This window comes from Oryza sativa, chromosome 8 (assembly GCF_034140825.1).
Source record: "Oryza sativa Japonica Group chromosome 8, ASM3414082v1".
In the NCBI taxonomy this organism is placed as follows: domain Eukaryota; kingdom Viridiplantae; phylum Streptophyta; class Magnoliopsida; order Poales; family Poaceae; genus Oryza; species Oryza sativa.
Genome location: NC_089042.1, coordinates 5,331,484 through 5,359,440, shown reverse-complemented (window position 1 = coordinate 5,359,440; position 27,957 = coordinate 5,331,484). Strand labels below are relative to the sequence as shown.

General features: G+C 47.0%; 1 protein-coding gene and 1 long non-coding RNA gene across 2 annotated transcripts; both read right to left on the bottom strand.

Moving 5' to 3' along the window:
- Window positions 1-913: 913 nt before the first annotated feature.
- LOC136351420 (uncharacterized) lies at window positions 914-21,801 on the bottom strand. The gene is made up of 2 exons (XM_066303512.1): window positions 21,700-21,801; window positions 914-2,345 (listed from the first exon to the last, which is right to left on the bottom strand). The coding sequence occupies exons 1-2, from the start codon at window positions 21,799-21,801 to the stop codon at window positions 1,032-1,034; spliced, it is 1,416 nt and encodes a 471-aa protein (XP_066159609.1). The 3' UTR covers window positions 914-1,031.
- Window positions 21,802-25,567: 3,766 nt separating this feature from the next.
- Window positions 25,568-26,668, bottom strand: LOC136351517 (uncharacterized). The gene is made up of 2 exons (XR_010734734.1): window positions 26,269-26,668; window positions 25,568-26,154 (listed from the first exon to the last, which is right to left on the bottom strand). It is a non-coding gene; the product is annotated as an uncharacterized lncRNA (long non-coding RNA).
- Between the last annotated feature and the right edge of the window lie 1,289 nt (window positions 26,669-27,957).

Here is a 27,957-nt window from a genome sequence, read left to right as displayed (position 1 = left end):
TCTTCCTCGTCTACGGCGCGGAAGCGGTTCTCCCATCCGAGCTCACCCTGAGGTCCCCTCGAGCCACCATGTACTGCGAGGCTGATCAAGATCAACTTCGCAGAGATGACCTCGACTACTTGGAAGAGCGAAGGCGGCGCGCGGCCCTCCGAGCCGCGCGCTACCAGCAGAGCCTGCGGCGCTACCATCAGCGCCACGTCCGGGCCCGATCACTCTGCGTCGACGACCTCGTCCTACGCCGCGTCCAAACGCGTGCTGGATTGAGCAAGCTCTCACCAATGTGGGAGGGTCCGTATCGAGTGATCGGCGTCCCCCGGCCGGGCTCCGTTCGGCTGGCCACGGGCGACGGCACAGAGCTGCCTAACCCGTGGAACATCGAACACCTTCGTCGCTTCTACCCCTAAAGTGGGATCGGGTGTCAGGTTTCGGGCTCGGGCCAACCCCGCACCCCCCTCGGGCGTGCAGGGTTGGCCGGGGGCTACCACATATGCATATTCTTATTTCTCTTATATCTTTATTTCAATAAAAGCATTTTCGATTTCCTAAAGGCTGTATCTGTGCTGTTGTTTCCTTTTGAAGGATCTTGACTTGAAATAGGTCACTCGTGTTCAATCCTGCCCTCGGGGGCTCGGGTCGGCTAAAATCGCCAAACGGGGCCCAGAACCGAGCCGTGCCCCGGGGCGTGGTGAACTCCGGGGGGGAATTGGCAAAAACCCACAATCGGGTCACCCATAACCCTCGGTCACCACGCTCCCGGCCTGGCCAGTCTCGACATGTGGATCTCCCCAGGCACTAGCCCCGACCCGAGCCATTTGAGGACTAGAACCTGGGCACGAGCCCTTGTTCAAGCCAAGACACAAAAGGACCGCGGCACAGACATCCTCGTCTCATACACACAACAAATAGAATTGACACAAAAAATTTCCTCTTTATTTGATTGCAGATTAAATTAGTCTATACAAGAAGGGGGCCCGAAGGCCTCGGAAGAAGAAAAGAAGAAACTATTTAAAGATTGGCGGGGGCCTGGGGGCTCATTCCGATGCACCCGGGTCGCCAGCCTCGTCGCCACTGTCGCCCACACCGCCGTCATCGCCCTCCTCGTCGGAGTTGAGGGCGAACGCGAGCCGAGGGGCCGAACCCTCGAAGCTGTGGACGATATGGTCGGCGGCATCCCGGACCTGCACGCGCGCGCCGTCCTCGGTCCCGGGAGGGAACTCGTCCAGCGCCGTCCATGGGGAGAAGTCGGGGTCCCTGGCCTGGTAACTCGCCAGTACGAGCTCCACCGCTCCTCGGGCGAGGTCCCTCGAGGATGAGTTAATCGTCCCCTCGAGCTCCTCGGGGAGCCGCTGGAGAGTCCCGGCCATCTCCGAGAGGCGCTGGGCGAGGCCCCCCTGGTTGGCGGCGTACTTCACAGTCCGCCCGCCCCAGAGACCCGCCTGCCGCCCGGCGCGGTCTAAACGGGACACGGCATCGCGAAGCATGCTGGGCCCTATCTCGCCTGCCAGGCGAAGGGCCTCGACCTCCCCGGTGGACGAATCCAGCGCGCCCTGCAGATCCGCGATGGTGTGTTCGGCAGCTGCGAGGCGGGCGGCTAAGTCGCTGTCGCCCGTGGCCGCCCCGCCGCTACGCGCCCTTGCATCCAGCTCCCTTGCCTGCGCCTCGAGTTCAGCGGCCCGCTGGTTCAGTGCGGCCCTCTCGGCGCGGGCACTTTCCAGATTGCGACGCGCTTGTTCCTCTTGCGCAGCCTCGCGGAGGGACAGGCTGTCCGCCAGCCGTTGCGCCGCGGCCTCGGCCTCCTTGAGAGCTCGCTCCCGCTCGGTGAGCGCGTCCTCGCGGAGGCGGAGCGCGGACTCTTCTTCGGCACAGGCGGCTTCGTGCACCGCCAGTGTGACCTCCCGAATAGCAACGGCGGCCTCGCGATCCGCCAGGTCCCTCTCCACGGCGCAGGCACGCTCTTCCAGCGCCATGGCACGGGCCTCAAGGGCTTCTTCGCGCCGCCGGGATGCCACCTCGGTCTCCGCCGCCCGCCGTTCTCGGGCAGCGGCAGCGTCAAGGACCCCCCGGGCGGCGTCGAGCTTTTTCCCTAGCTCCGCCTCCCAGCTCCCGTATTGAAGGCGGAGGGTGTCCTGCGCCTCGTTCATCACGGTGGTGGCGATGAGGGCAGCCCCCCGCTCCTCCTCCACCTCCTTGGCGATCTCCCCCAGCACCTTCCGACGGGCTTCGAGCTCTGAGACGTGCCGGCGGTGTGCCTTGCGGCCCACCTCCACCATGGCCTCCACCGAGCGTCGCCCCTCTTCGACACGCGCCCATGCGGCGTCAAGCTCCGCCCGCTCTGCTTGCAGGGCCTCCACTTGGGCACTTAACCCGTCCAACACCGTGGTGTTTGCGACGGCCAAGGCCTGCAGAAGGGGTTCTGCGCTCAGTGGAGCAACGGAAGGCGTGGGGAAGAGCCGCCTCGGTGAGGATGCCGCGCGGCTCGGCCCGCCGATGGACATGCCGGACTCAGGGATGTCCCCCGGACCTGGCTTGTCCTGAGCGTCGCCCGAGGGAGTGGGCCCAAGCGATACGCCCGCGGCCTCGTCGCGAGCTGCCTCGGAAGTCGTCGCCGCCTCGGCCTGGCGAAGTCTGGCCTCCTCCCGAGCGGCTTCTTCAGCTTGGCGAGCTCGGACGGCCACCTGGGCGGCCTCCCCGGCTTCCCGTAGGCGATCCGCGGCTTCTCGCCGGTCAGATTCCCGCCTCCGAGCCTCTGTGGTCGCCGGGTCCTCGGCCTCAGACTGGCCGGACTTGGAATGGCGGGAGGGACGCGACGGGATCTCGCTGAAACAGAAGAAAGACCAGAAGACAAACAAGATGGATGAGTGAAAACTCGCGTTGAGGGAATGAATATGGCCACGATGGGCGTGGGACGAACCTGCGAGGGGGTCGGTTAAACGACCACCTTGGAGGGGAAATAAGGTTTCCCCGGGATGGTTCTGTCCCCCCCATCTTGCGGAGCCGTTTCTTCTTCCGCTCCCCCTCGGGCTGCGACGTCGGCGTGGCCCCCTCCGGGCGCCTGCTGCTGGCACGCGCCGCCCCGCCCCCTCGGGGAGGAGATGGGGGAGGGGTTCCTTCCTGCTTCCTCTTCCCCCGGGCGTCGGCAGGGCGGCCGCTCCCCGGGCCCCCGTCGCGGGGCCCAGAAGCACGACCCCCTCCCGGGGTAGATTGTTCCCCCCTGCGGCTCCCGCCCGCGCCATCGTGGCCTCGAGGAGCCCGCTCCTCCGACGCCCCGACCGCCTGCATGATGGTCAGGATGGAGGCGCGGTCTGGATCGCTGCAGAGGGGGAGGACTCCTTGAGGAATGAGGGATGCCTCCACGGAGCTGAGATTCAGCACCCGTTGGACCACTATCTTGAAGTCCTCAGGAGCCCGGTCCCATCTGACCCCCTGGTGGGTCCTCATACAGTCCTCGGACCCGGTGTACTCCCAGGCGCCCCGGGCGCGCCGCTGGAGTGGCGCGATCCGGCGACGAAGATAGTCGCCGAACACCATGGCCCCTGTGAGCCCCTGGGATCGCAGGCCCGCCAGGCGGTCGAGGACGGCGTCGTAGCCATCTCCCAGATCTACCGGCGCCCGCCAGTTGGAGGCCTGCGTTGGAGGCTGGCTCGGAAGTCGGAGGCGCGCTTCGTCGGCGAGGGGGGTGTAGAACCAGTCGCTCTTCCAGTCATCCCACTTCTTGCGGAGGACGCAGGGAATGTAGCGGTTCAGCACCGGCCCTCGCGGCTGGAAGTAGCAACCACCAACCACCGACGGCGGCGACACCGGCTGTACGGTGAAGAACCACCGGAACAGCCGAAGGGATGGGCGCACCCCGATGAACATCTCGCACAGGTGCGCGAAGATGGCCAATGTCATTACCGCGTTGGGGGTGAGGTGCGCCATCTGGAGATCGTAAAACTCCAGAACATCCATGAAGAAAGAAGAAAATGGCGGAACCAGCCCTGCCATAGCAAAAGGGAGGAAGAAGACGGACCGCCCCGGGTAGCGTGGCGCCGGGCATCCCTCGCCCAGCGAGACTATCTCCCGGTCAGTGGCAGATTCCGGCATGAAGCGGCGCGGCAGCCCGGCCTGTCTCTCGCTCACGATGCGGGAAGGCGGCAGCACGCTACCGTCAAGCGGAGCGGAGCCCCGTGCCATGACGCCGGAAGAAGAGATGTTTGAGAGCGAGCGCGTGTGGCGAAGGTAGGGCACAGGAAACAAGGAGTTAGGGCGCAAGCGGCGAAGACAAGGGGAATAATGGCGAGAGGAAGGAAGCAAATCTCTTCCTCGGCGACTTTATACCCTTGCCAACGCTGTGCCCGGCTCCTCGTTTCTCGCGCCCACTATCTTGCCCCCTCGTTTCTCGCGCCCACGCTTCCACTAATCCCATTCGCCCGTTTGCGGTGCATGAGGTGGATATGCGGCTGTGGCAGTCGAGATGGAACATCTCGTGCGCGCGTTAATTACGCTCGCCGACCGAAGCGCCATCACCATATCTCCAGAAAAAACGAACCGGCTTGTCCCGATTTTTAGACCGGCCCCACCTGTCACCAGGCCTTAGGAAGTGGCGTCATGCCCGACCGCTTCCCTCGAGAAGGGCGATCGCCCTGGCCTAACGCCGGGGGCTACTGTCGGTGACATGGGACCGGGAGTATCATGACTTAGAGACTTGAGGCAGACACGATCACCCACGTGGCCTAACCCCCTCGGGGGGGTCGGGCCCGAGGGTGATACGGCCGCCCTTCTCTTTGTCTCCCCGAGGGGTCGGACCGCTCCCGTCTCGGCCCCGAGGGCCGAGGCGCCCCGACCCCTTGTGGGTTTTGCGCCGCATATATGGGGTAGGTGAGCATAGCGGGGCTCACCTAACCGCATTTATTGCGGTTTGGACGAGCGCGTCACGCCACATGTAGCGCAGTATGGCACGCTCGTTTATCCGGTCTGTGACCGGTCACAGATCGGTCAGATTGCGGGTTAGGTGGCAACAGGCGATCTGACACACGCCTCGCCCCGTCCTGTCAGGATGAGAGTCTCTAGGCACTCGTCCCTAGCCGGAGCCAGCGTGCTAGCTCCTGGAGATGGCACGTTGGTCCTGGTCAGATATATGCCAGGCTTTATCCCAACCTTTATAAGCAAGATGTTGTATGAAGAAGGGCGAACATGCAGATTGCTAAACTGACACGTGGTGGACAAAGGTGACCGGTCTGTGACTGGTCTGACACTGGTTATGTCGCCGGAAGACAACCGTGTTCCCACGTTGCACCTGCTTCCGGCGAAGTGGAGGTAGGTATGGGCCGTCCCATCAGAAGGGTCACTCGGGCAGCAGCCGTTGCAAATCTCCGCCCATTTATGAAGAGATGACAGGGTGATCCCCGAGGTCAGACGAACGAGGACGCGTGGCCACACTCAAAAACAGGCAGTGTTTCAGCTTCCAAGAGAAGGCAAGCCAAGTTTTACTATTGTCACGCCCGGAATTTCTATCCAAAATTCCAAACGCTTACATGTGTGTGAACCCTCGTCCAGGAATCAGCCGAGGCACACAATAACAAATTGATAATAGAGTACAAATATTACTCTAATTAATAAGCGAATAAAATGTCATTACAGAGGTAGATAGTTCCTCTCAATCAATAAAGATCTAAGCAGCGGAAAATAAATAAACGGCGCAGACGGCTCCACTCCACAGGCAGCTTGACCAAGGCTACACCTAATCCTCCACACCATCAGCCTCATTGTAGAACTCTTCCTCTGATGAATGATTGCAAGGTGAGTATATGACATACTCAGCAAGCCACGCAGCAAATATGCAAGTGCACAGGATAACAAAGGATGGCATAATAGGGTTGCATTTGCAAAAGCAGCATTTAGCAAACATTTGAGAATTTGATAAAACAGTTAAGTAATTAAACAATATTAATCCAACGCTATACAACATACCCTGTTGTATAGGCCCAACCATTCTGAACAACCACCCCGGCTGCACAGTTCTATCTCCAAACCAGGAATATACCATTCCAAACCAGGAGCTAATCAAATTATTACCAGTTTAAGCATCTTTTACAATGATGAGAGGTGTGAGACTAATCACGAAAGACATTGTTAGACCCGCCCATAACCGCGGGCACGGCTATTCGAATAGTTTTACTCTGATCAGAGGTGTACCACTGTACCCACAAGACACAACCCCACATCATGTCACCATGTGCCTCAATACCACCACGGTATCTCGGAAAGGAGTTGTGACAATACTCCTCGCATAACACAATCCACTGCAGCGCACCTTCCTGGATCATAATCACCCCCTTATAAACAAGGCATGGACTCCCCAGCGACCCCCGTGGGCTTATCTCCGCCACTTCTCAGTCTGGTGCCCCGCAATGAACCATGCTATACAAAAGATAAAGCCGTTGCCCATGCTGGCTTGTGGTTGGCACGATAAATGTTTCACAACCGAAACTCGTGAACCGGTCCTTAATTGTCATGAGCACGACCATCAAAACCATGTGCTCACAACCCACCATTACCAGGTTTTAGTTGGCACATTAATTAATTAACTAATCACGATTGACCATCGTGAACTATCAATAAGCCATCATGAAATAATAATGAGTCATTAGTTGTCCCGAATGTACTAATGTTTCTAAGCAGGGCTAAGCAATTATATCTAATATCTAGTTGAACCAATATAAATAAAGCTCAACTAGTCAAATTGTAATAACCCAAGGTATCAAGGAATAAGGTAATCAATGTACAAAAGGGCCATAACAAAGAATAGGTCAATTCCACCCAATGACATTCGAAAATAGATGCAATAGTTGAATAGAAACAATAGCTTTAAATAGGATCAACATGCTCAAAGGGTTGTTTGGGATCTGTGTGACTTGCCTTGCTGGCCTTGGAACTCTTCAAACTCTTCTTCTGCGAAAACGGACTCTCCGGAAACGACGGAATCTAAGCAAAAAGAAGCAAAATCACCAAAACAGCACATAAACAAGCATGAACAGTACATGTGGATATTTTTAATGTGTAGATCTCAATTTTAGAAAAAATTTAGAGACTTGAACCAACTAAATCGGAGCTAAGATGAATTAGTTATGAATTTTTAAAGATTAAATCGGATTAAAACACTTAAATCGGTTTAAATTGAATTATGACGCAATAATGAATTATTTTTGAAAAGGAAAAGGGGATTTATTGCGTCAGCAGGCTAGGGTTTGGTGGACCGGCGCATGGGCGGCGGTTCACACGAACGGACGGCTGAGATTGATCCGATCCAAATCGGATGGCCGAGATCGATCGGTCCACGACCGGCTCACGGGAGAGGATCCCGATGACGTCAACGATGACATCACCGACGACGGCGGCGGCTCGGCGAAGAAGACGGCTCGGGCGGCGGACACTCGCCGGCGAACGGCGGCACCACGGCACCAACGGAGGGCACCAGCACGTAGAGGACAACGCGGCGAACACACCGGTGACCAAAACGGCGGCGGAGAAGGAACGGACGACGACGGCGACGAGAAGGAAGCGGCGGCTACCTTCGGGTTGTCGACGGCGACGAAGCTCCGGCGGGTTCCGACGGCTGCGAAGGGGCGGACGAGGACGGCGGCGACTTGGCGATGACGACGGCGGTCTTCCCGAGCGACGGCGACGGCTGGAACGACGGCGGCGCACGGCTGAAGCGGCGGCGGCGAAGGCAAAGCTAGGGCACACGGCGCTAGGGCTACTCCGGCGACGAGAGGCGAAGGCGAGGGTGGCGACGGGTAGAGGAGACACCGGGGGTCCTTTTAAAGGGGCTCGGAGGCGGCGGCGAAGGCCCACGGCGACGGCAACGGCGAAGGAAACCTTCGGCTTGGAGAGAGGGAAAACCGATCCGAATCGAACTCGATTCCAAAGCTTTCCAAAGCGATTTAACCAAAGATTCCAAAGGAGAAAAGGTAGAGGAGATCCCGGAGATCATTTCCCCTCTATTGATTCGGCCGGAGAAGGAAAGGAACGGCCGGATTTGGAAAGCGGCGGCGACGGCAGCTCGGCGGCGCGAAACTAGGGTTTCGGCCCGAGGAAGACGACGACTGACAAGCGGGACCCACCTGTCAGCGACAGCGAGGGCGCGCGCGCGGCTGCGGACTGGGCCGGACTGGGCCGAGGAGAGAGAGAACGGTTTTGGGCCGACTTTCGGCCCAAAGCCAAAAGAAGACTTTTTAAAACCTTTTTCAATTTAAATTATTTCTTAAATGCAATTCCATTTATTAAAAATACTTCCTTAGCTCAAATAAATCCCAGAAAAATCTAGGAATTATAGAATTAAGCAAAGTATTTAATGAAATTTTATCTGGCCCAATTTTATATTGGAATTTATTAATTAAACTTAGATTTTCTTTTCAAGACTTTTAAAATAAATTCTAGAAATTCCATTTAAACAACAATTTATATATTTTGAATTTTCAGGGTGTGACAAACCTACCCCCCTTAAACAGAATCTCGTCCTCGAGATTCGGAAGAACTGGCGAACAGATGCGGATGAGCTGACTTCAATTCATCTTCTCGTTCCCAAGTTGATTCTTCTTCCGAGTGATTACTCCATTGGACTTTGCAAAAACGGATAACTCGATTCCTGGTTCTTCTCTCACTTGTTTCCAAGATACGGATTGGTTTCTCAACATAGGTCAAATCCTCTTGGACTTCTATCTGCTCAATATTAGCTTCTTCGGTAGGTACCCTTAAACACTTTTTCAATTGCGACACATGGAACACATTATGTACTCCTGCCAAAGATTGAGGTAACTCCAACTGATAAGCAACCTCTCCTCTTCTACTGACAATCTTATAAGGTCCCACAAAACGCAGTGCCAATTTTCCTTTGGTACGAAAACGATGAACTCCTCGAAAAGGCGTGACACGAAGATACACATAATCTCCTTCTTCAAAACTCAAATCCCTACGGCGATTGTCGGCATAACTCTTATGACGAGACTGAGCCACACGCAATCTTTCTTGAATGATCTTTACCTTTTCTTCTGCTTCCCTTAGGATATCCGTTCCGAAAACCTGACGTTCTCCCGTTTGATCCCACAAAAGCGGAGTGCGGCACTTCCGACCATACAGTGCTTCGTACGGAGCCATCTGTAGACTAGCTTGATAACTGTTGTTGTACGAAAATTCTGCATAGGGTAGATTCTTATCCCAACTTCCACCGAAATCTAGAGCACAAGCTCTCAACATGTCTTCCAAAATTTGATTCACCCTTTCGGTTTGTCCATCTGTCTGCGGATGATAAGCAGTACTAAAGTTCAGCTTAGAACCCATCTCTTCCTGAAGTTTCTTCCAAAAATTTGAAGTAAACTGACTGCCTCGATCAGACACTATCTTCTTAGGGACGCCATGCAAACACACAATCCTTGCCATATACAATTCTGCTAAGCGACTTCCAGAATAAGTTGTCTTTACCGGAATGAAATGAGCCACTTTGGTAAGTCTGTCGACTATCACCCAAATAGAATCATGGCCTGATGACGTTCTGGGTAAACCAGTAATAAAATCCATACCAATTTCTTCCCATTTCCATTCAGGAATCTTCAAAGGTTGCAACAAACCGGCGGGTTTCTGATGTTCTGCCTTGACTCGCTGACAAACATCACATACTGCTACGTATTCTGCGATTTCACGCTTCATACTTGCCCACCAAAATCTTTCCTTAAGATCCTGGTACATCTTAGTACTACCAGGGTGAATGGAGTATAAAGTATCATGAGCTTCTTTCAGAATTGCATCCTTTAAATCTTTGTTGTCGGGGACACAGATTCTCTCACCCAACCATACAGTTCCGTGCTCATCCTCCAAGAAACCAATAGCTTTTCCTCTTCTCATATTCTTCTTGATCTCTTGAATATCAGGATCATTAATTTGGGCTTCTCTAACTTGATCAATTAGAGTGGGCTTCGCTTCTAAGGCTGCAACGAAACCTCTACCGACAATTCCCAAATTTAATCTTTCAAATTCCTTGCATAATTCCAATGGCAACTGTCGTCCTTCTGTAGCATTGCAATAGCCTTTTCTGCTAAGAGCGTCTGCTACAACATTAGCCTTTCCCGGATGATAATGAATTCCCATGTCATAATCCTTAATTAATTCCAACCATCTCCATTGTCTCATGTTCAGATCCGGCTGAGTAAAGATATACTTTAAACTCTTGTGATCGGTGTACACTTCTGTACGAGTACCGAAAAGATAATGACGCCAAATCTTCAATGCATGAACGACTGCAGCTAACTCAATATCATGAGTAGGGTAGTTCTTCTCATGCGGACGTAACTGTCGAGAGGCATAGGCAACCACCTTCCCATCTTGCATCAGAACACAACCTAACCCAAGTTTGGATGCATCGCAATACACTTGAAAACCCTTCTTTGGATCAGGCAAAATCAAAATAGGAGCTGATATTAAGCGACTTTTCAACTCTTGAAAACTCTGCTCACATTCTTCCGACCACTTGTACTTTACATCTTTCTGAAGCAGTCGTGTCATGGGCTTAGCAATCTTGGAAAAATTCTCTATAAACCTCCGGTAATATCCTGCGAGGCCTAGGAAACTGCGAATCTCTGAAACTGTCTTTGGTTGCTTCCAATTGGTTACGGATTCCACGTTACTAGGATCGACGGCAACTCCTCCGGCTGAGATGACGTGACCAAGGAATTTCACTTCAGACAACCAAAATTCACACTTGCTAAACTTAGCATACAGTTGATGTTCTCGTAGCTTCTCCAATGCAAGACGAAGATGTTCTTCATGCTCTTCTTTGGTTCGAGAGTAGATAAGAATATCATCAATAAAGACCACCACGAACTTGTCTAGGTATTCCATAAACACCTTATTCATCAAATTCATGAAGAAAGCAGGGGCATTGGTAAGTCCAAAAGACATAACAGTACATTCGAACAATCCATACCTAGTGGTAAAAGCTGTCTTAGGTATATCTTCCTCTTTGATTCTCAACTGGTGATACCCTGATCGAAGATCTATCTTGGAGAAAACAGTGGCACCTTTAAGCTGATCAAACAAATCATCAATCCTGGGTAGTGGATACTTATTCTTGATAGTCACATCGTTTAGTGCACGATAGTCCACACACATTCTCTGAGTATGGTCTTTCTTTTCCACAAAAATAACCGGAGCTCCCCATGGTGATGAACTTGGTCTGATGTATCCTTTCTGTAGCAAATCATCTACTTGCCTCTTAACTTCTGCCAACTCATTGGCTGCCATTCGATAAGGTCTCTTATGGATCGGAGTTGTTCCAGGTACCAAATCTATTCTGAACTCTATATCCCTTTTAGGCGGCATACCAGGTAAATCATCTGGGAACACATCAGGATACTCCCGGACTATAGGAATCTCTTCCAAAGTTATCTGGTTCAGTCTTGACCTTAAAGACTCAGATGACAATGCATGAACAGTTACAACTCGACCATCATAGCTGTTGAGAGTTACTTTTTTGTTGGCACAGTCTATCACACCTTTATGTCTGGCTAACCAGTCCATCCCTAGGATGACATCAAGATCTTTGGATTTTAACAAGATAAGATTGGCCAGAAATGGTACTCCTTGAATTTCTATTCTGACAGAGGGGCTACGTTGCAAAGAGAGTGCTTGATTACTTGGGGTACTAACCATCAAAGGACGTCTAAGATCTTCTACTTCCATCCCATGATTTCCCGCAAAACTTATAGATAAGAATGAATGTGTAGCACCAGAATCGAAAAGTACTGTTGCAGGAACTGAGTTAACAAGGAACGTACCCAAAATCACATCTGGAGCATCTTGAGCTTCTGCAGCAGCAACATGATTGACACGGGCCTTTGATGCTGGTACAGCAGAGTTATTCTGGGTAGGGACAACCTTCACACGTCGGGGCTTCGGACACTTGTCAGCATAATGTCCTGGATCTCCACAGTTGAAACACACCACGGGCTTGCTGCCTTGCTCCCTCTTGGCAGGTTGTTGCTGTGCTGGAGCTGCAACAGGACGTGGAGCTTGATTACGGATGTTGTTGCCAGCATTGTTGTTGAAGAACTGACGCTGCGGACGAACAACAGACGAAGAACCTCCCTGTGACATGGGCTGGGGTCCTAAAGTAAGACGCGGCTTCTGATTATTTCCCTGTTGTGTCTTGAATTGAGCAATCCGACGTTTCTTCTGCTCCATGCGATTATACTTGTCCTCCTGACGAATAGCCTTATCCACTAATTTCTGGAAATCAGGATAATCTCCAACCATGAGTGGGTAAGAAAGCTCATCATTAAGTCCTCCCAAAAACTTCTCCTGGCGCTCTTCATCATTGCACACATCTTCCGGAGCATAACGAGCAAGACGATTGAACTCGTGCAGATACTCCGTAACAGAGCGAGATCCCTGAGTAAGCGACCTGAACTCCTTCTTCTTGAGAGACACTACTCCCGATGGTATATGCGTCTTTCGGAAAGCAGCGGTGAATTCAAGCCAAGTGATAGGTTCATCAGTAGTCCTGTTAAGGCGGAAGTGATCCCACCATTCAGAGGCAGGGCCATGCAACTGATGTGATGCAAATGAGACCTTCTCCTGATCAGTACACTGAAGTAAATCCAACTTCTTCTCTATGGCATGCAGCCAATCACTAGCTTCAACAGGATTAGTGGTACTAGAGAAAACAGGCGGCCTCACACGAAGAAATTCTGCTAACTTGTTCTGTGGAGGTGCATGATTATTCCCTTGGTTTTGCTGATTCTGAAATTGCTGCATCATCATGTTCATAAGCTGAGTCTGTTGAGCAAGAACTTGGGCCAGAGTGGGATTCTCTCCATTGTTGTTGTTATTGGGGTTGTTGGGACCATTCCCATTGCTACGAGTATTCACCATCTGGCATGGACAGGATAAGAAGAGAAAACGGGGGAAACTACTTAGGATAGAGAATTACTTTAACTTTTATTAATCTTAACTGAGTTTCATTATTACAAACTGAAGACTCTCACACCACTAAACTCACCAACTTCCTAACACTCAAAAGCAAACAAACACATGCAATTACATCCCACCACTGATGTAAATTATATGAGAGACCCACACACACAAGCAAACTTAAAGCAAGCAAACTAACACAACGATCTAAGACAACGACTTAACAAGTCACTCTAGTTCTTCCAAGCATCGGAGGTCGATTGAAGGCTCGTCTTCATCATCTTGAGTTGCTACCCACTCAATCTTGGAATTGATGCGCTTGGATTCTTCTTCTTCATCACTACTTATGATGATGACCGGAGGATCCGCTTGAGCTGGGGCAACTTCTTTCTCCACCACACGAACCTTTGGCGCCAATTGATAGCGAGGGACAAATAGAGCTCTCTTCCTTGCGGTAAGACGAATCCTGGCCTTCTGCGGCGGTGCTTCTCCCTTCAATGCGGCTAATTCCTTCTCCAAACGATCCACCTTGTCTTCTAGCTTGCAAATCTTACCACGATTCCGATCTTCACGATCTTGAGCGGCTAACACAGTCTCCGCACGACTTTCATCCATAGCCCACAACATCTCAACCAAATGTTTCGTGGTAACATCATTCTCAATTCCTTCAGTCTCAAGGTAACTGCCACGGTCACTTCCCTGGGGTTGGCGAGGATGGTAGCGATACTCAGTGTCGGCCAATTGATCACTGTAGCGATCACGGAGCTCTCCTATGGCGATCCTTGCCACCTCCTGACATGCATGGATGTAGTTTCTTCCTCCAGCTTCAAACATCACTGAGGGGACCTCTTCACTATTGCTGTTCAAGGTGACTTTGACTCGGCACTTCTCTTCATGACGGTCATGAGGAATCTGGGCATAAAAAGGGGCAGTCCCAAATCCAATGGCAAAGGACATCGTGCGCAACTCCTGAACAAAACCCTCAACACCAAACAGGTACTCAGGCTTGTAACGCGGCATCTCAAGACAAGTGAAAGGAGGGAGTTAAGACCTTTATCCAATTAATAGCACAAGTTTTTGGATTAATTTGAATAAAGTTAGAAAATCAGAGTAAAAAGGTAAGTAAATAAAGTAAACCAAGCTTTGCGAAATAAATTAAAATAGTTGGAAACGAGGTCACAAATTTTGTAATTTTGAATAACTGGTTTCAAAAGAAAGTTATAAAATCAACATACTAAATTTATTTTATTGCAGCAAGATTAAATAAAACAGTATTGTAAAACTTTTGCTGGTAAATGAGCCATTAGTACAGTAATAGATGTACAGTACTAATAACACTGGAATAAATTTTGAATGAGAACCATTAAAAGAGATTATGAAGTGCATGTGCCATTAGTTTGGTTTAATTAAAAGAGAAAGGGAGGAGAACAGTTCTACTTTTCCAATATTTTTCAGAGGGCTTCTATGGGTAACCATTTGGCATAACCTAGGGTCAAAGAGGCTCTGATACCAACTTGTCACGCCCGGAATTTCTATCCAAAATTCCAAACGCTTACATGTGTGTGAACCCTCGTCCAGGAATCAGCCGAGGCACACAATAACAAATTGATAATAGAGTACAAATATTACTCTAATTAATAAGCGAATAAAATGTCATTACAGAGGTAGATAGTTCCTCTCAATCAATAAAGATCTAAGCAGCGGAAAATAAATAAACGGCGCAGACGGCTCCACTCCACAGGCAGCTTGACCAAGGCTACACCTAATCCTCCACACCATCAGCCTCATTGTAGAACTCTTCCTCTGATGAATGATTGCAAGGTGAGTATATGACATACTCAAGCCACGCAGCAAATATGCAAGTGCACAGGATAACAAAGGATGGCATAATAGGGTTGCATTTGCAAAAGCAGCATTTAGCAAACATTTGAGAATTTGATAAAACAGTTAAGTAATTAAACAATATTAATCCAACGCTATACAACATACCCTGTTGTATAGGCCCAACCATTCTGAACAACCACCCCGGCTGCACAGTTCTATCTCCAAACCAGGAATATACCATTCCAAACCAGGAGCTAATCAAATTATTACCAGTTTAAGCATCTTTTACAATGATGAGAGGTGTGAGACTAATCACGAAAGACATTGTTAGACCCGCCCATAACCGCGGGCACGGCTATTCGAATAGTTTTACTCTGATCAGAGGTGTACCACTGTACCCACAAGACACAACCCCACATCATGTCACCATGTGCCTCAATACCACCACGGTATCTCGGAAAGGAGTTGTGACAATACCCCTCGCATAACACAATCCACTGCAGCGCACCTTCCTGGATCATAATCACCCCCTTATAAACAAGGCATGGACTCCCCAGCGACCCCCGTGGGCTTATCTCCGCCACTTCTCAGTCTGGTGCCCCGCAATGAACCATGCTATACAAAAGATAAAGCCGTTGCCCATGCTGGCTTGTGGTTGGCACGATAAATGTTTCACAACCGAAACTCGTGAACCGGTCCTTAATTGTCATGAGCACGACCATCAAAACCATGTGCTCACAACCCACCATTACCAGGTTTTAGTTGGCACATTAATTAATTAACTAATCACGATTGACCATCGTGAACTATCAATAAGCCATCATGAAATAATAATGAGTCATTAGTTGTCCCGAATGTACTAATGTTTCTAAGCAGGGCTAAGCAATTATATCTAATATCTAGTTGAACCAATATAAATAAAGCTCAACTAGTCAAATTGTAATAACCCAAGGTATCAAGGAATAAGGTAATCAATGTACAAAAGGGCCATAACAAAGAATAGGTCAATTCCACCCAATGACATTCGAAAATAGATGCAATAGTTGAATAGAAACAATAGCTTTAAATAGGATCAACATGCTCAAAGGGTTGTTTGGGATCTGTGTGACTTGCCTTGCTGGCCTTGGAACTCTTCAAACTCTTCTTCTGCGAAAACGGACTCTCCGGAAACGACGGAATCTAAGCAAAAAGAAGCAAAATCACCAAAACAGCACATAAACAAGCATGAACAGTACATGTGGATATTTTTAATGTGTAGATCTCAATTTTAGAAAAAATTTAGAGACTTGAACCAACTAAATCGGAGCTAAGATGAATTAGTTATGAATTTTTAAAGATTAAATCGGATTAAAACACTTAAATCGGTTTAAATTGAATTATGACGCAATAATGAATTATTTTTGAAAAGGAAAAGGGGATTTATTGCGTCAGCAGGCTAGGGTTTGGTGGACCGGCGCATGGGCGGCGGTTCACACGAACGGACGGCTGAGATTGATCCGATCCAAATCGGATGGCCGAGATCGATCGGTCCACGACCGGCTCACGGGAGAGGATCCCGATGACGTCAACGATGACATCACCGACGACGGCGGCGGCTCGGCGAAGAAGACGGCTCGGGCGGCGGACACTCGCCGGCGAACGGCGGCACCACGGCACCAACGGAGGGCACCAGCACGTAGAGGACAACGCGGCGAACACACCGGTGACCAAAACGGCGGCGGAGAAGGAACGGACGACGACGGCGACGAGAAGGAAGCGGCGGCTACCTTCGGGTTGTCGACGGCGACGAAGCTCCGGCGGGTTCCGACGGCTGCGAAGGGGCGGACGAGGACGGCGGCGACTTGGCGATGACGACGGCGGTCTTCCCGAGCGACGGCGACGGCTGGAACGACGGCGGCGCACGGCTGAAGCGGCGGCGGCGAAGGCAAAGCTAGGGCACACGGCGCTAGGGCTACTCCGGCGACGAGAGGCGAAGGCGAGGGTGGCGACGGGTAGAGGAGACACCGGGGGTCCTTTTAAAGGGGCTCGGAGGCGGCGGCGAAGGCCCACGGCGACGGCAACGGCGAAGGAAACCTTCGGCTTGGAGAGAGGGAAAACCGATCCGAATCGAACTCGATTCCAAAGCTTTCCAAAGCGATTTAACCAAAGATTCCAAAGGAGAAAAGGTAGAGGAGATCCCGGAGATCATTTCCCCTCTATTGATTCGGCCGGAGAAGGAAAGGAACGGCCGGATTTGGAAAGCGGCGGCGACGGCAGCTCGGCGGCGCGAAACTAGGGTTTCGGCCCGAGGAAGACGACGACTGACAAGCGGGACCCACCTGTCAGCGACAGCGAGGGCGCGCGCGCGGCTGCGGACTGGGCCGGACTGGGCCGAGGAGAGAGAGAACGGTTTTGGGCCGACTTTCGGCCCAAAGCCAAAAGAAGACTTTTTAAAACCTTTTTCAATTTAAATTATTTCTTAAATGCAATTCCATTTATTAAAAATACTTCCTTAGCTCAAATAAATCCCAGAAAAATCTAGGAATTATAGAATTAAGCAAAGTATTTAATGAAATTTTATCTGGCCCAATTTTATATTGGAATTTATTAATTAAACTTAGATTTTCTTTTCAAGACTTTTAAAATAAATTCTAGAAATTCCATTTAAACAACAATTTATATATTTTGAATTTTCAGGGTGTGACAACTATAGATAGGATGGGCTCCCACCCAAAAAGGGGGAGAGGGAGAAGTGGTGCATGTGGTATCCCCTTGAGATATAAAAGGAGGACCTTGCCCACTTAAGGGAGGAGGCTGAAAGGGGGGATGATCGGGAGAGGAGAAGAGGGTTTTTAGAATAAGAGCTCTCTGGCTCTCCAGCTCTTGGTAACTTCTTCATACACAGATCCACCAGAACACAGGAGTAGGGTATTACGCTTCTCAGCGGCCCGAACCTGTATACATCGCCCGTGTCTTGTGCTTTTTCCATTCTCGCGAACTTTCCACAGACTAGGAGCTTAGAATCTCACCCAGGGCCCCCGGCCGAACCGGCAAAGGGGGGCCTGCGCGGTCTCCCGGTGAGGAGCCCCACGCTCCGTCAACATGCTTTATAGATAGCACCTTATTTTACCATTGCGGGTGCTCTTATACTCCCTTCGTAAAAAAAAAACTCAGCCTAACCCCACCTAATACAACGAATCTGGACATGAGATTATCCAGATTCGTTGTTCTAGGTGGTACTCCCTCAATCTACTTTTGATAGTCATATTTCATCTTGGCACACAAACCAAGAATAAGTAATTCTACTTATCATCCATTTAAATAGTATGCTGCTAGTCATTTCTCGTAAACAAGCGATTCATTAATATTTATATTTCTCAATGCCCATGTAGCCAATCTTGTGTGGAAGAATAGAGAGTCACGCATTAAATCCGAGAAATTCATTAAAATGATAGATTGTTGGATTGAAATATGCATATCAAAAATAATTTTTTTAGATTTGAAAATATAATAAAAAGTAGATGGAGAGAGTATCAAAATCCCCACCTAGATTTTTTTTTTACGAACGGAGTACGTGTTAACTACATGGTACTAGATCCAACCTGATATCCGTATGTACTAAATTTTAATACTCTTACAATCTCATGATCTTCAAAGCATATCTAGCATATCTTTAACTACGACTTTATAGTTTTATATATGCAATAAATAAATATTTGTTTTTATTATATTAGTTAAAGTTTTAAAAGTTTACCCATAACCTTATTCAAAACATCAATAATTATAAACCAAAAAGTACCCAGATAGGCAGATACCATGTTGACGTGCATCAGACTAGGAGCCATCCCACCCCCACCCACTTGCATCTCGCAAGTAGTCAAAGGCTTTTGTGATCTAATACAACTAAAAATAATTTATTCTCTCCAACGAAAGATAAAATTTGGTCACATGGAACAACTACTTAGTTTGTATCCCATGATCATAACATATAGTCCCTCCGTCCCAAAGTATAAGCATTTTTTAGCTTTAACACAGTATTCGATATGCTATTTTGACTAACAATATCTATAAAAGTAAGATGTTTTAAATAAAAAAAGTTGCATATTATGATAATTTGTTTAATGATAAATCTAATAACATCAAATTAACATAATTGATCTTTTTTATTTTTTTGCTATTAATAGTCAAAATTTTAAAAGTTTGACTTGGTATTATTCTAAAAATGCTTATATTTTGGGACGGATGGAGTATACAATTTTGGGTTATACTAACTATAACTTTGGACAATTTGTTTAATCACGTTAAATATTTCTTGGAAGGTAATAAACTTAGTTTAAAAGAGAAACCACTCAAGGTGAGACCTTTTTTCCCCTACTTTTGACCAGAATAGCATCAATCTTCCTTGCGCCCTCGAAAATTCACAAAACGCACAAATTGTACTTAGGTAACACAAAATGGCACAAGCCCTCACGATCAGACCATTTAACTGTTTAGTTGGTCTGCCTTTCGATTTATTACACATTAGGCATAACATCTCCATATTTATTAGTAGCGTGAATAAGATGACAACAAAGTATACTAAAATAATAGTGAACGTACAGAACAGCAAAACCACACCGATCCAGCATCAACTGCGTCCAGTGACAGAAGTGCCAATATAATTTTCAGCAGAGCCAAGCTTGTCCACATCCAGGTATCACAAATTCACAATTCACATCGTCCCAGATGGTTCCCCTCTTCTTTATTCTGAAACCAGATCTTACTATCAATAACAAAGGAAAAAAAAGTGTGTTGGAATTATGAAGAAAAACAGTGATTTTTCAGGACAGAGTGAACAAGGAGAACATCTTGTTTGATGGATGGGAAAACTGTAAGGATGTAAGTTTGGACTCATGGAGTAAATTTTTGAATGGAATCAGCTCGAGATTGATCTATTTGACTTATGAGCAAATGGAATGTGGAAAACATCAAACAAAGATGTCGATAAAATGTATCAATCATCAGTTACACCAAAATGGTTTATGCTATAATCAAAAACAGAATTAACACCACCTACTTGCTACGATTTATTTCTCAGAAAAAAATAATTAATACAGTATTTTAATTTTACATGAATCAAATTAATATACTACTTATATGTGTTTGGCTAATCCTTACTCCCTCCGGTTTCATTTTAATTGACGTTTGGACAATGACACGGTCTACAAAATATATCTTTGACCTTATTTTTCTATTATAATATACATATATATGCTCCTCAAATGAAATCCTACACAAAAATTAAATCACATCGATGGTGGGGATTAAAAGTGATATTAACAGAGTAATCCCCATTAGAAAGGGGCAATTTTGTCCTTAGAAAAAAAATCTGATCCCGTATTCATGTCGATCCCATCGATCGAGCGATGGATTCGCGGCGCGCGGCGGCAGTTCTCGCAACCCCATGGCCGCGAGCTCCTGTGAGCAGCGCCGTGTGGCTTCATCCAACGAGGCAACGAGCAGCACCGGCCTCTTCCTCCACCCGGCCCCTTCCGCCTCTCTGCTGCTACCCCTTGTAGGATCAAAACACAAGAACTAAGTCAACCAGAGGGGGGCTAAATGGTTGGTATACCTAAAAACCAAAAACTTTTAGCGGAAATAAAAGTTACCATCGAAATCGATGGAGATCGGTTTGACTGAGATTGATCTACCGGTCTGACCGAGTAGATGCCGCCGGTCTGACCGATGTAGATCAATCGGTCTGACCGCCGATGTCGCCTGCCGCGCCTGTTGCCGCCGCCGGTCTGACCGCCGTGCTCCCGCCGGTCTGACCGCTGCTTGCCGCCAGTCTGACCGTCGGTGTACCGCCGGTTAGACCACCGAAACCCGGTAAAACACAAATCGAAGAACTCTTAAAGTGGATGACGACTTTATTACTTCTCTTTGTGTTTACAAAGTGCAACAACAGTACTCCTTACAAAAATTTCGACTAAACTCGAAACCCTAACTCAAAACTCAACTCAATTGCTCTCTAAAGCGATACCGGAAAGCCTCACGCTCCCCCTCTATTTATACATGAGATAGGCAGCCTAAAGCCACGAACCAAACTCATACTAAGAGTCCTAAACACCTTAGGAAACCCTCTAGTACAAGAAAGAAACTTTACATAACCAATCGTACCAAATTTGGACTCCTTCCAAATTCGACTCCGCATCCCATACGCACACAATACCTCCATCGTATGCCATATGGAATCTCCATCAACCACGTGCATCAACTCTAGCCTAAGTATCCCGCATGATCTCTAACCACCACAGACGTCGTCTTATCCCCAAGCCGACTCCCGGTCCATCACCGTAAATACTCTCCCGAGACATCGAGTCACCTACACATGAAACAAACAAAGAAACCATATTCCGAGACCAAGCTATCTCCAACTTGACTCATTAGCAGCAAACAATAGTATTACATACGTATAGTATCCATCTAGAAATCATAATCATGAAATAAACTCGGATATTCAAACAAACAACCAGAAACCGAAACCGACACAGCGTCGGCCGGTCAGACCGCGGGCTGCGCCAGTCTGACCGCGAGATACACGCCGGTCTGACCGGCTACCAGAGCCCGATCTGACCGGTCACATAAAATGACGATCTTGCGATTCACCTATAAATCCAATCATCTCCAAACCACTCCGTGAATAAATTCCAAATAACAAAACCAATAATCTCCAATGCCCAATTATTTATCACAGAATAATAATCAAAAACACATTTGATTTTATACCCCTCACGCTCCCAGCTGGCTGTGGAGCAGCTTTACGTTCGGATCCACATTTGCCCCCAATTAAACCAGCACTTGAACCACATTGAGCGGATCATTCCACATAAGAGGTTGTCTTCCCTTCTAAACACAAATCAACTACAACTCTGCAAGCAAGTACAGTACTCCGTATCAACCCTCAAGGACAACCGAACTCCTGACTGCCTCGGCCGGCCATTCCCTATTCCCCATGGAGTCAGATTTGAAGGCGCCCTCGTTGACGAGGTTGTTGGTGCGCGACGTCGGTGCCATATTGGGGTCATCTAGAAGCTGATCCACCGGCTGCGGCTGGTGTTCACAGTCGAGACGCACCAGGGTCAATTACGAAGATGATGATGTTGACGAGAAGCCGAGCCGGGCGTCACAGCGCTCGGCCCTGACGACGGCGGCCGGCATCCCTACTAACTGGAGCTTTGCTCCCGTTGTGTCGGAGCGAACTGCCGCCCCCCGAATGCAGAGCCGCTTGGCAGCCTGCAGGGATCGCCGCGAATTGACCACCGTCGCAAGTCAATCGCTCGATCGATATGGATATGGGCTCAGTTTTTTCTAAGTACAAAACTGCCCCCCTCGCTAATGGGGATTACTATGTTAATCCACTTTTAATCTCCACCATTGATGCGCTTTAATTTCCGTGCAGGTTTTTATTTGAGGAGCATAGAAGCACTCTCCAAGTATGTTTACTTTTATTATAGTGTGCTTTGAAAGACAAATCTGTATATGCTGTTCTAGTTCCTTTAAACTTAATATTTTTAAAGTTATTGATTTTTAAAGTTATAAAAGTTTGACCTCAACCTTGTTAATTAATATGGAACCAGAGAGTAGATTATAATCCGAATCAGATTTTAAAAGTAACAAATCAGATAATTTCATTACTCCTGTTGCCAAGCACTCATTTTGTGGTGGCTAAGAATTCTTAAAAATAAAATTATAAGTATGAAAATTTGCTTGGTTTAGACTACAAAACTACATATGTAAACAGCGTAAATAAAGAAAATCAAGGTTGTTTTATTCTCCATTTATTCAAAATCTTCATATACAGTAATATATCTATACCATATTAATGAGACACTTCCTATGAACTTTTAGAATTAATAGGTAATCGATACACCGATCAGTGTATAACATTGAGTCGTTATGAATTATGATGAAGTTTTAATTAATGCAATGTCTAGTAATTCTTCCATAAAGTGGAACGAGCATGGCATAGTTTAGTGAACCCATACTTACAGGTAGTTTGCTAGTGCTAATTTGCCACCAAATTATCAGGTTGGGATGGAGGAACCTGATGGAAGTTGAGGGCATCCCTGGACAACAAACTGACGCGGTTGTTCAGAAGACGGCAAGCCCTCTAAGGAAGCTAGTGCCTCACAATCGTTGATGCTTAGCTTAGTCAAAGCCTTGCAGGAATGTAGTCTTATGGATGTTAAACCTGAACACTGGGATATTTCAATTTCACTAAAAATCGAGTTTATCTATCTGCCCATCAGAGTTGAAGTCGATCCTAACATTTTTCAGAGATGGCATACCAACCAAGGACAGTTTCTTCAGGTATGGCATCTCCTCGAATGGTGATAGGATCTTCACTGCCGTGCTGTCCTGGAGAGGATGCTTTCTAAATTGCTGAGAGAGAAATCATCTCGTAGCCACCATGATGGAGTAGAACTAGCATAATGGATTAAATCGGCCTCTATATCCAAACGGATATACACAGCCAACCAAACTTACAAGAGTTCTTAGACTCAACATTCATCTTCTTATACACGGTGAGACAAAACCAATGGTTCAAATAAAAGAATACTTAGACTCCAAACTTCCAAACAACCCAAATTTGACTTGCTCAAAGCAAAAACAACAAAACAAAAACACGGAGAACGAAGTAGATCAAAGCAAAGCCTCAAGCTTCCAATCTTCTCCTTTGGTTCCAACCAAACTTGGCAAAGAAGTCCAACATTGTCGTTTCTAACTTTTTGCATCCATCTTTCACATGTTGGCCCTCTTCCTCTTTAAGAAGTAAGGACCATTCCCGCGCCCAGAAAGTCCTCCCTGAAAATTACCTGCACAAAAGAGTTAGTTTTGGATCTATTGAAGACCACATCATTTCTACAAAGCCACATTGCCCAACATAAAGCAGCAACACTAATAAGAAAGTGAGCTCTAAACCTAGGATGAACACCATAAGGCCAATTTCCCAACAAACTAGCGACATTAGTAGGCGGTTGGATTCCAAAAGTTATAAACAACGCATTCCACACAAATCTAGCTAGGTGACAATCAAAGAAAATATGTTGTATTGTTTCACTAGAATTACAAAAGCAACCCGTAGTGTTACCAACCCATCCTCTCTTAGCCAAATTATCATTGGTTAGAATGACCCCCTTTCTTAGGTACCATAGAAAGATTTTGATCTTCAACGGTACTCTTAACTTCTGAAACACCTCTTTCCTTGGCACAATGTCACGATATATAATAGCCTTGTACATTGAGTTAACAGAGAGAACACCTTTTTTATACACTTCCTAAACAAAAGAATCATTTTGTTATGTCAGATTAACCGGTATTACTCTTGCTATTACCTCCAACCAAGTTTTTAAGTTATCCCCCAAAATAGCCCTTCTAAAAGAACTAGCATAATTGAAGACGAGAAGACTGCATGCAAGATCTTTCTGTGGTTAAGACCTTTAATCACTTCTCACTAGATGGTACAACTGCGATTTAAGTCCCTCGTGCGTGGAGGAGAGGCATCGAGTTACAAGTCGTAGGTAAAGCCACATCAAGATACAGTTTGGAGGAAGCCTAAAACCCTAGTCGTCGGATAGATCTTATTGGGTTGTTCTAGATAGGTTCTAGTTGGATCTTTACCTCCCTATTGTAATTCCTATGGTATTCTCATCCAAATATCCATATAAAGTGGAGTAGGGTTATTACTCATCTTGAGAGCCTGAACTAGTATAAACCCTTGTTTTCTTGTTACAATCTCGCGTACACCTTTGTTCCAATGATCTCTATACTCTACAAATACCATATACTGGTATCACCCGTTGACACAATTCCCTAAGTTAATTTGTTATTTGTGCATATGAGTAAATGGATATTGGTGCATGCATCCATGCACATAACTCTTTGCAACCAAAATATAATGTTTTGGCTTGTTATTGACTTAAAAATAGTAGGGATGATGCATGCATCAAGTTTGCAATCAGAGTAAATATAGTATATAGAAGAGTTATTAGTTTTCGTTGACCTTGATGATCAATTGAGAACCGAGGGAGTATGATAATTTATTTCTACGTTTTTCTTTTGTTGCTGTATTTTAAAAAAAAAAAGGTTATTGCGTTTGAAAGGAGCCTTGAAAGGTGACATAAACCGAATTAAAGCGCTGGAATAATTATTGTGATCTCTGTGCGCGGCAGGACAGCCTCACAAACACACAAGTGTAATCAGAGATGCTTTGCTAGCTAGCTTCTGCTACAAATCACCTCTCCACATTACAAGGAACAGCATCTATACGATCATAATGCATGGATGGGACTAATCACTAGCTAGACATGAAATTAACGCAATATGCCCTGCATATATACGCACGCAGAAGCTAGCATCTAATGATGTGGCTAGCTATAGTAAGGTCTAAATCTAAATTGTTCACTTAGAAATCTTAATCAACACGTTGCTAGGAGATATATATGCATGTGTGCGAAAAGAAAATATTTTTGTAATGTGTCTTATATTACATATATCTGTTGTTGGAAACATTTGATCTGTTGGTAATTAATTTCAATTGATAGGGAAAACCAATTTATTCCGCTTGTTGGATAATGCCTTTTAAATTAAATTTGTTAGATAATGATGAATATGATACATAAGTCAATCTAAACAACATTAGAATAAAAATAATTCTATGTTATTTTATCTCACTAGATAATAGTACTGGATACAACATACTTAGGGGCTGTTTGGATGGGACTAAAAGTTTTTAGTCTATGTCACATCGGATGTATGGACACTAATTAGAAGTATTAAAAGTAGATTATTGACAAAACTCATTACATAACCATAGACTAATTCGCGAGATGAATCTATTGAGCCTAATTAATCTATGATTAGCCTATGTGATATTCTACGGTAAACATGTGATAATTACTCCCTCCGTTTTTTTTATTTGACGTCCGAGACAAGTTCGATCAAATTAAGGAACGGGTGAAATGTCCTTTCTGCCCTCCATTCCTTCTTCCTTCCGACGCAGCCACGCTGTCCCTACCGGCCACCGCGCGATGGCAGGCAAGCCTGCGCCTCGACGCCGAGCGACCAGCGAGTTTGAGATCGACCTCAACACCCTCTCCAACTCCCCCGCCTCAGCCGCCGCCGCCATTTGCAAGGCCATTGATGCGCCAAGAGTTGGTGCCGCAATGGCTGCCGCGCAACTCCTGGCCATATGCCACCGGAGTTCTGGGAGCACGATAGCTTCTTTCTCCAACGGCAGCAGCTAACAACGCATCCATGGTCGCGTCGAGATCTTCAAGAAGCGCAATCTCACCGGCCACTTCCTGTCCTGCTCCACCTACAAGGTGTCAAGGTGACGGGCCGCCTCTTTGTCCCCTGTTCTATCGCCTATACAAGAAAACATAAGTTCAGAACTTTGCGATCAGGGAAGGTTCAGAACACACATAAGCAGCATGGTGTTTGAGCTGCATTCACACATCAGAATTCAATTCCATGGCACACCTGCTGCACGGACAGAACTGCAGAGAGCGATCAATCTAGTTCTTTTGCCTCCTTGTCGCCTCTGGCGACTTTCACAAACCGGATGAGAAAGAATCTGGTGTTCTACTGCAGCTTGTTCAAGATTTCCTCTCCATCACAAGAATCTGGTGCTGCTGCCGTGGAACCCTACCTCGGGCCGCCGCTGCTGAGCACGAGCTTGCTGCCGAAGAATGAGAAGCAGTGGCGCCGCCGCGAGACCTAGCCACGGGGAAGGTGCGGACTGCAGTGGGGCATGCCAGGCAAGGACAGCGGCGGTGCGGGACGCAACAACGACAGCGGCGCGTGAGGGCGGGGAGGAGGAGAAGGAGGCAGCGGCGGTGGAGGAGGAGAAGGAGGCAGCGGCGCTGGACGAGGCGTCGCCACGTCGGTGGCAACGGAGAAAGAGTCAGGGGCAAGATGGAAATTTCGGGTACGGAAGATGAGCATCTGAATTGCCAGCGTCAAATAAAAAAAACACTTTCGGTTTGAAGAACGTCAAATAAAAAAAAAACGGAGGGAGTATGAATTAATTAGGCTTAAAAATTTGTCACGCGAATTAGCTTCGTTTATGTAATTAGTTTTATAGGTAGTCTATGTTTAATACTCTAAATTAATATCCAAACATCCTATGTGACAGCTTAGTAGAAAAGGGGCCCTTCGAGAGGGATTTTATTCGATTCCCTTAATTATGGGTCTATTGGTGCGTTCAGAAGCCATTTATGCGGAAGCGCTGCGGGCCTGCGGCTGCTGCGCTCGCGCGACTGCAGCTACTTGCGGAACAGCCGCGCGGTAAGTGCCAACCGAACTGTAGCCTTCAAGAATGTCAATATTATTTGTAATATACTCTTTCATAATTCTTGATGTTTTACTCAATATTGAGGTTAAATTATTAGAACTTTGACTATCAGTAACTTTTTAAATATTAAGTTTGAATGCACTATAACAGCACATATAGATTAGTCTTAAAAAATACTACAATAAAAATAAATATTTATTCATTATATATTACAACAAATATCATAATCAAATATACGTTTTGGAGACCGTGTCTTCCAAAACATCGGATGGGGGTAAGCTAATTTTAACCTACTCGGGACATAAATATTTCCTATCAAGTACCATATTCTATTCGTCCCCAAAAAAAAAAACACCTAACGAAAGTGGGGATGTGACCCCTCCTATTAGATTTGTTGTATTAGGAGGACCACATTCCCTCCTAAGTTTTTTTGGACAGATGGAGTAAATAATCATCATAGCAATATTTTTGTGTCTACAGCTTTGACGAGACCACACAAGCATTTATTCACGCATATATAATCTGGGCCATAAGCATACACACCTTAGGCCTTGTTTAGTTACAAACTTTTTCTTCGAACTTCCAACTTTTCCATCACATCAAAACTTTCCTACACACATAAACTTCCAACTTTTCCATCGCATCGTTCCAATTTCAACCAAACTTCCAATTTCGGCGTGAACTAAACACACCCTTAGTACAATATAATGACAAGAATGCCATATTTCTAAACTAAGAAATTATAATGGCAGCGGGAATCCACTTATTATTATTAGACCCTTTTACATGCATGGAATACCTATGTGATGTCGTGAAGATAAGGGCATGTACAATAGAGACCACAGCTACTAGTGGTCTTAACTTGCCACATAGGA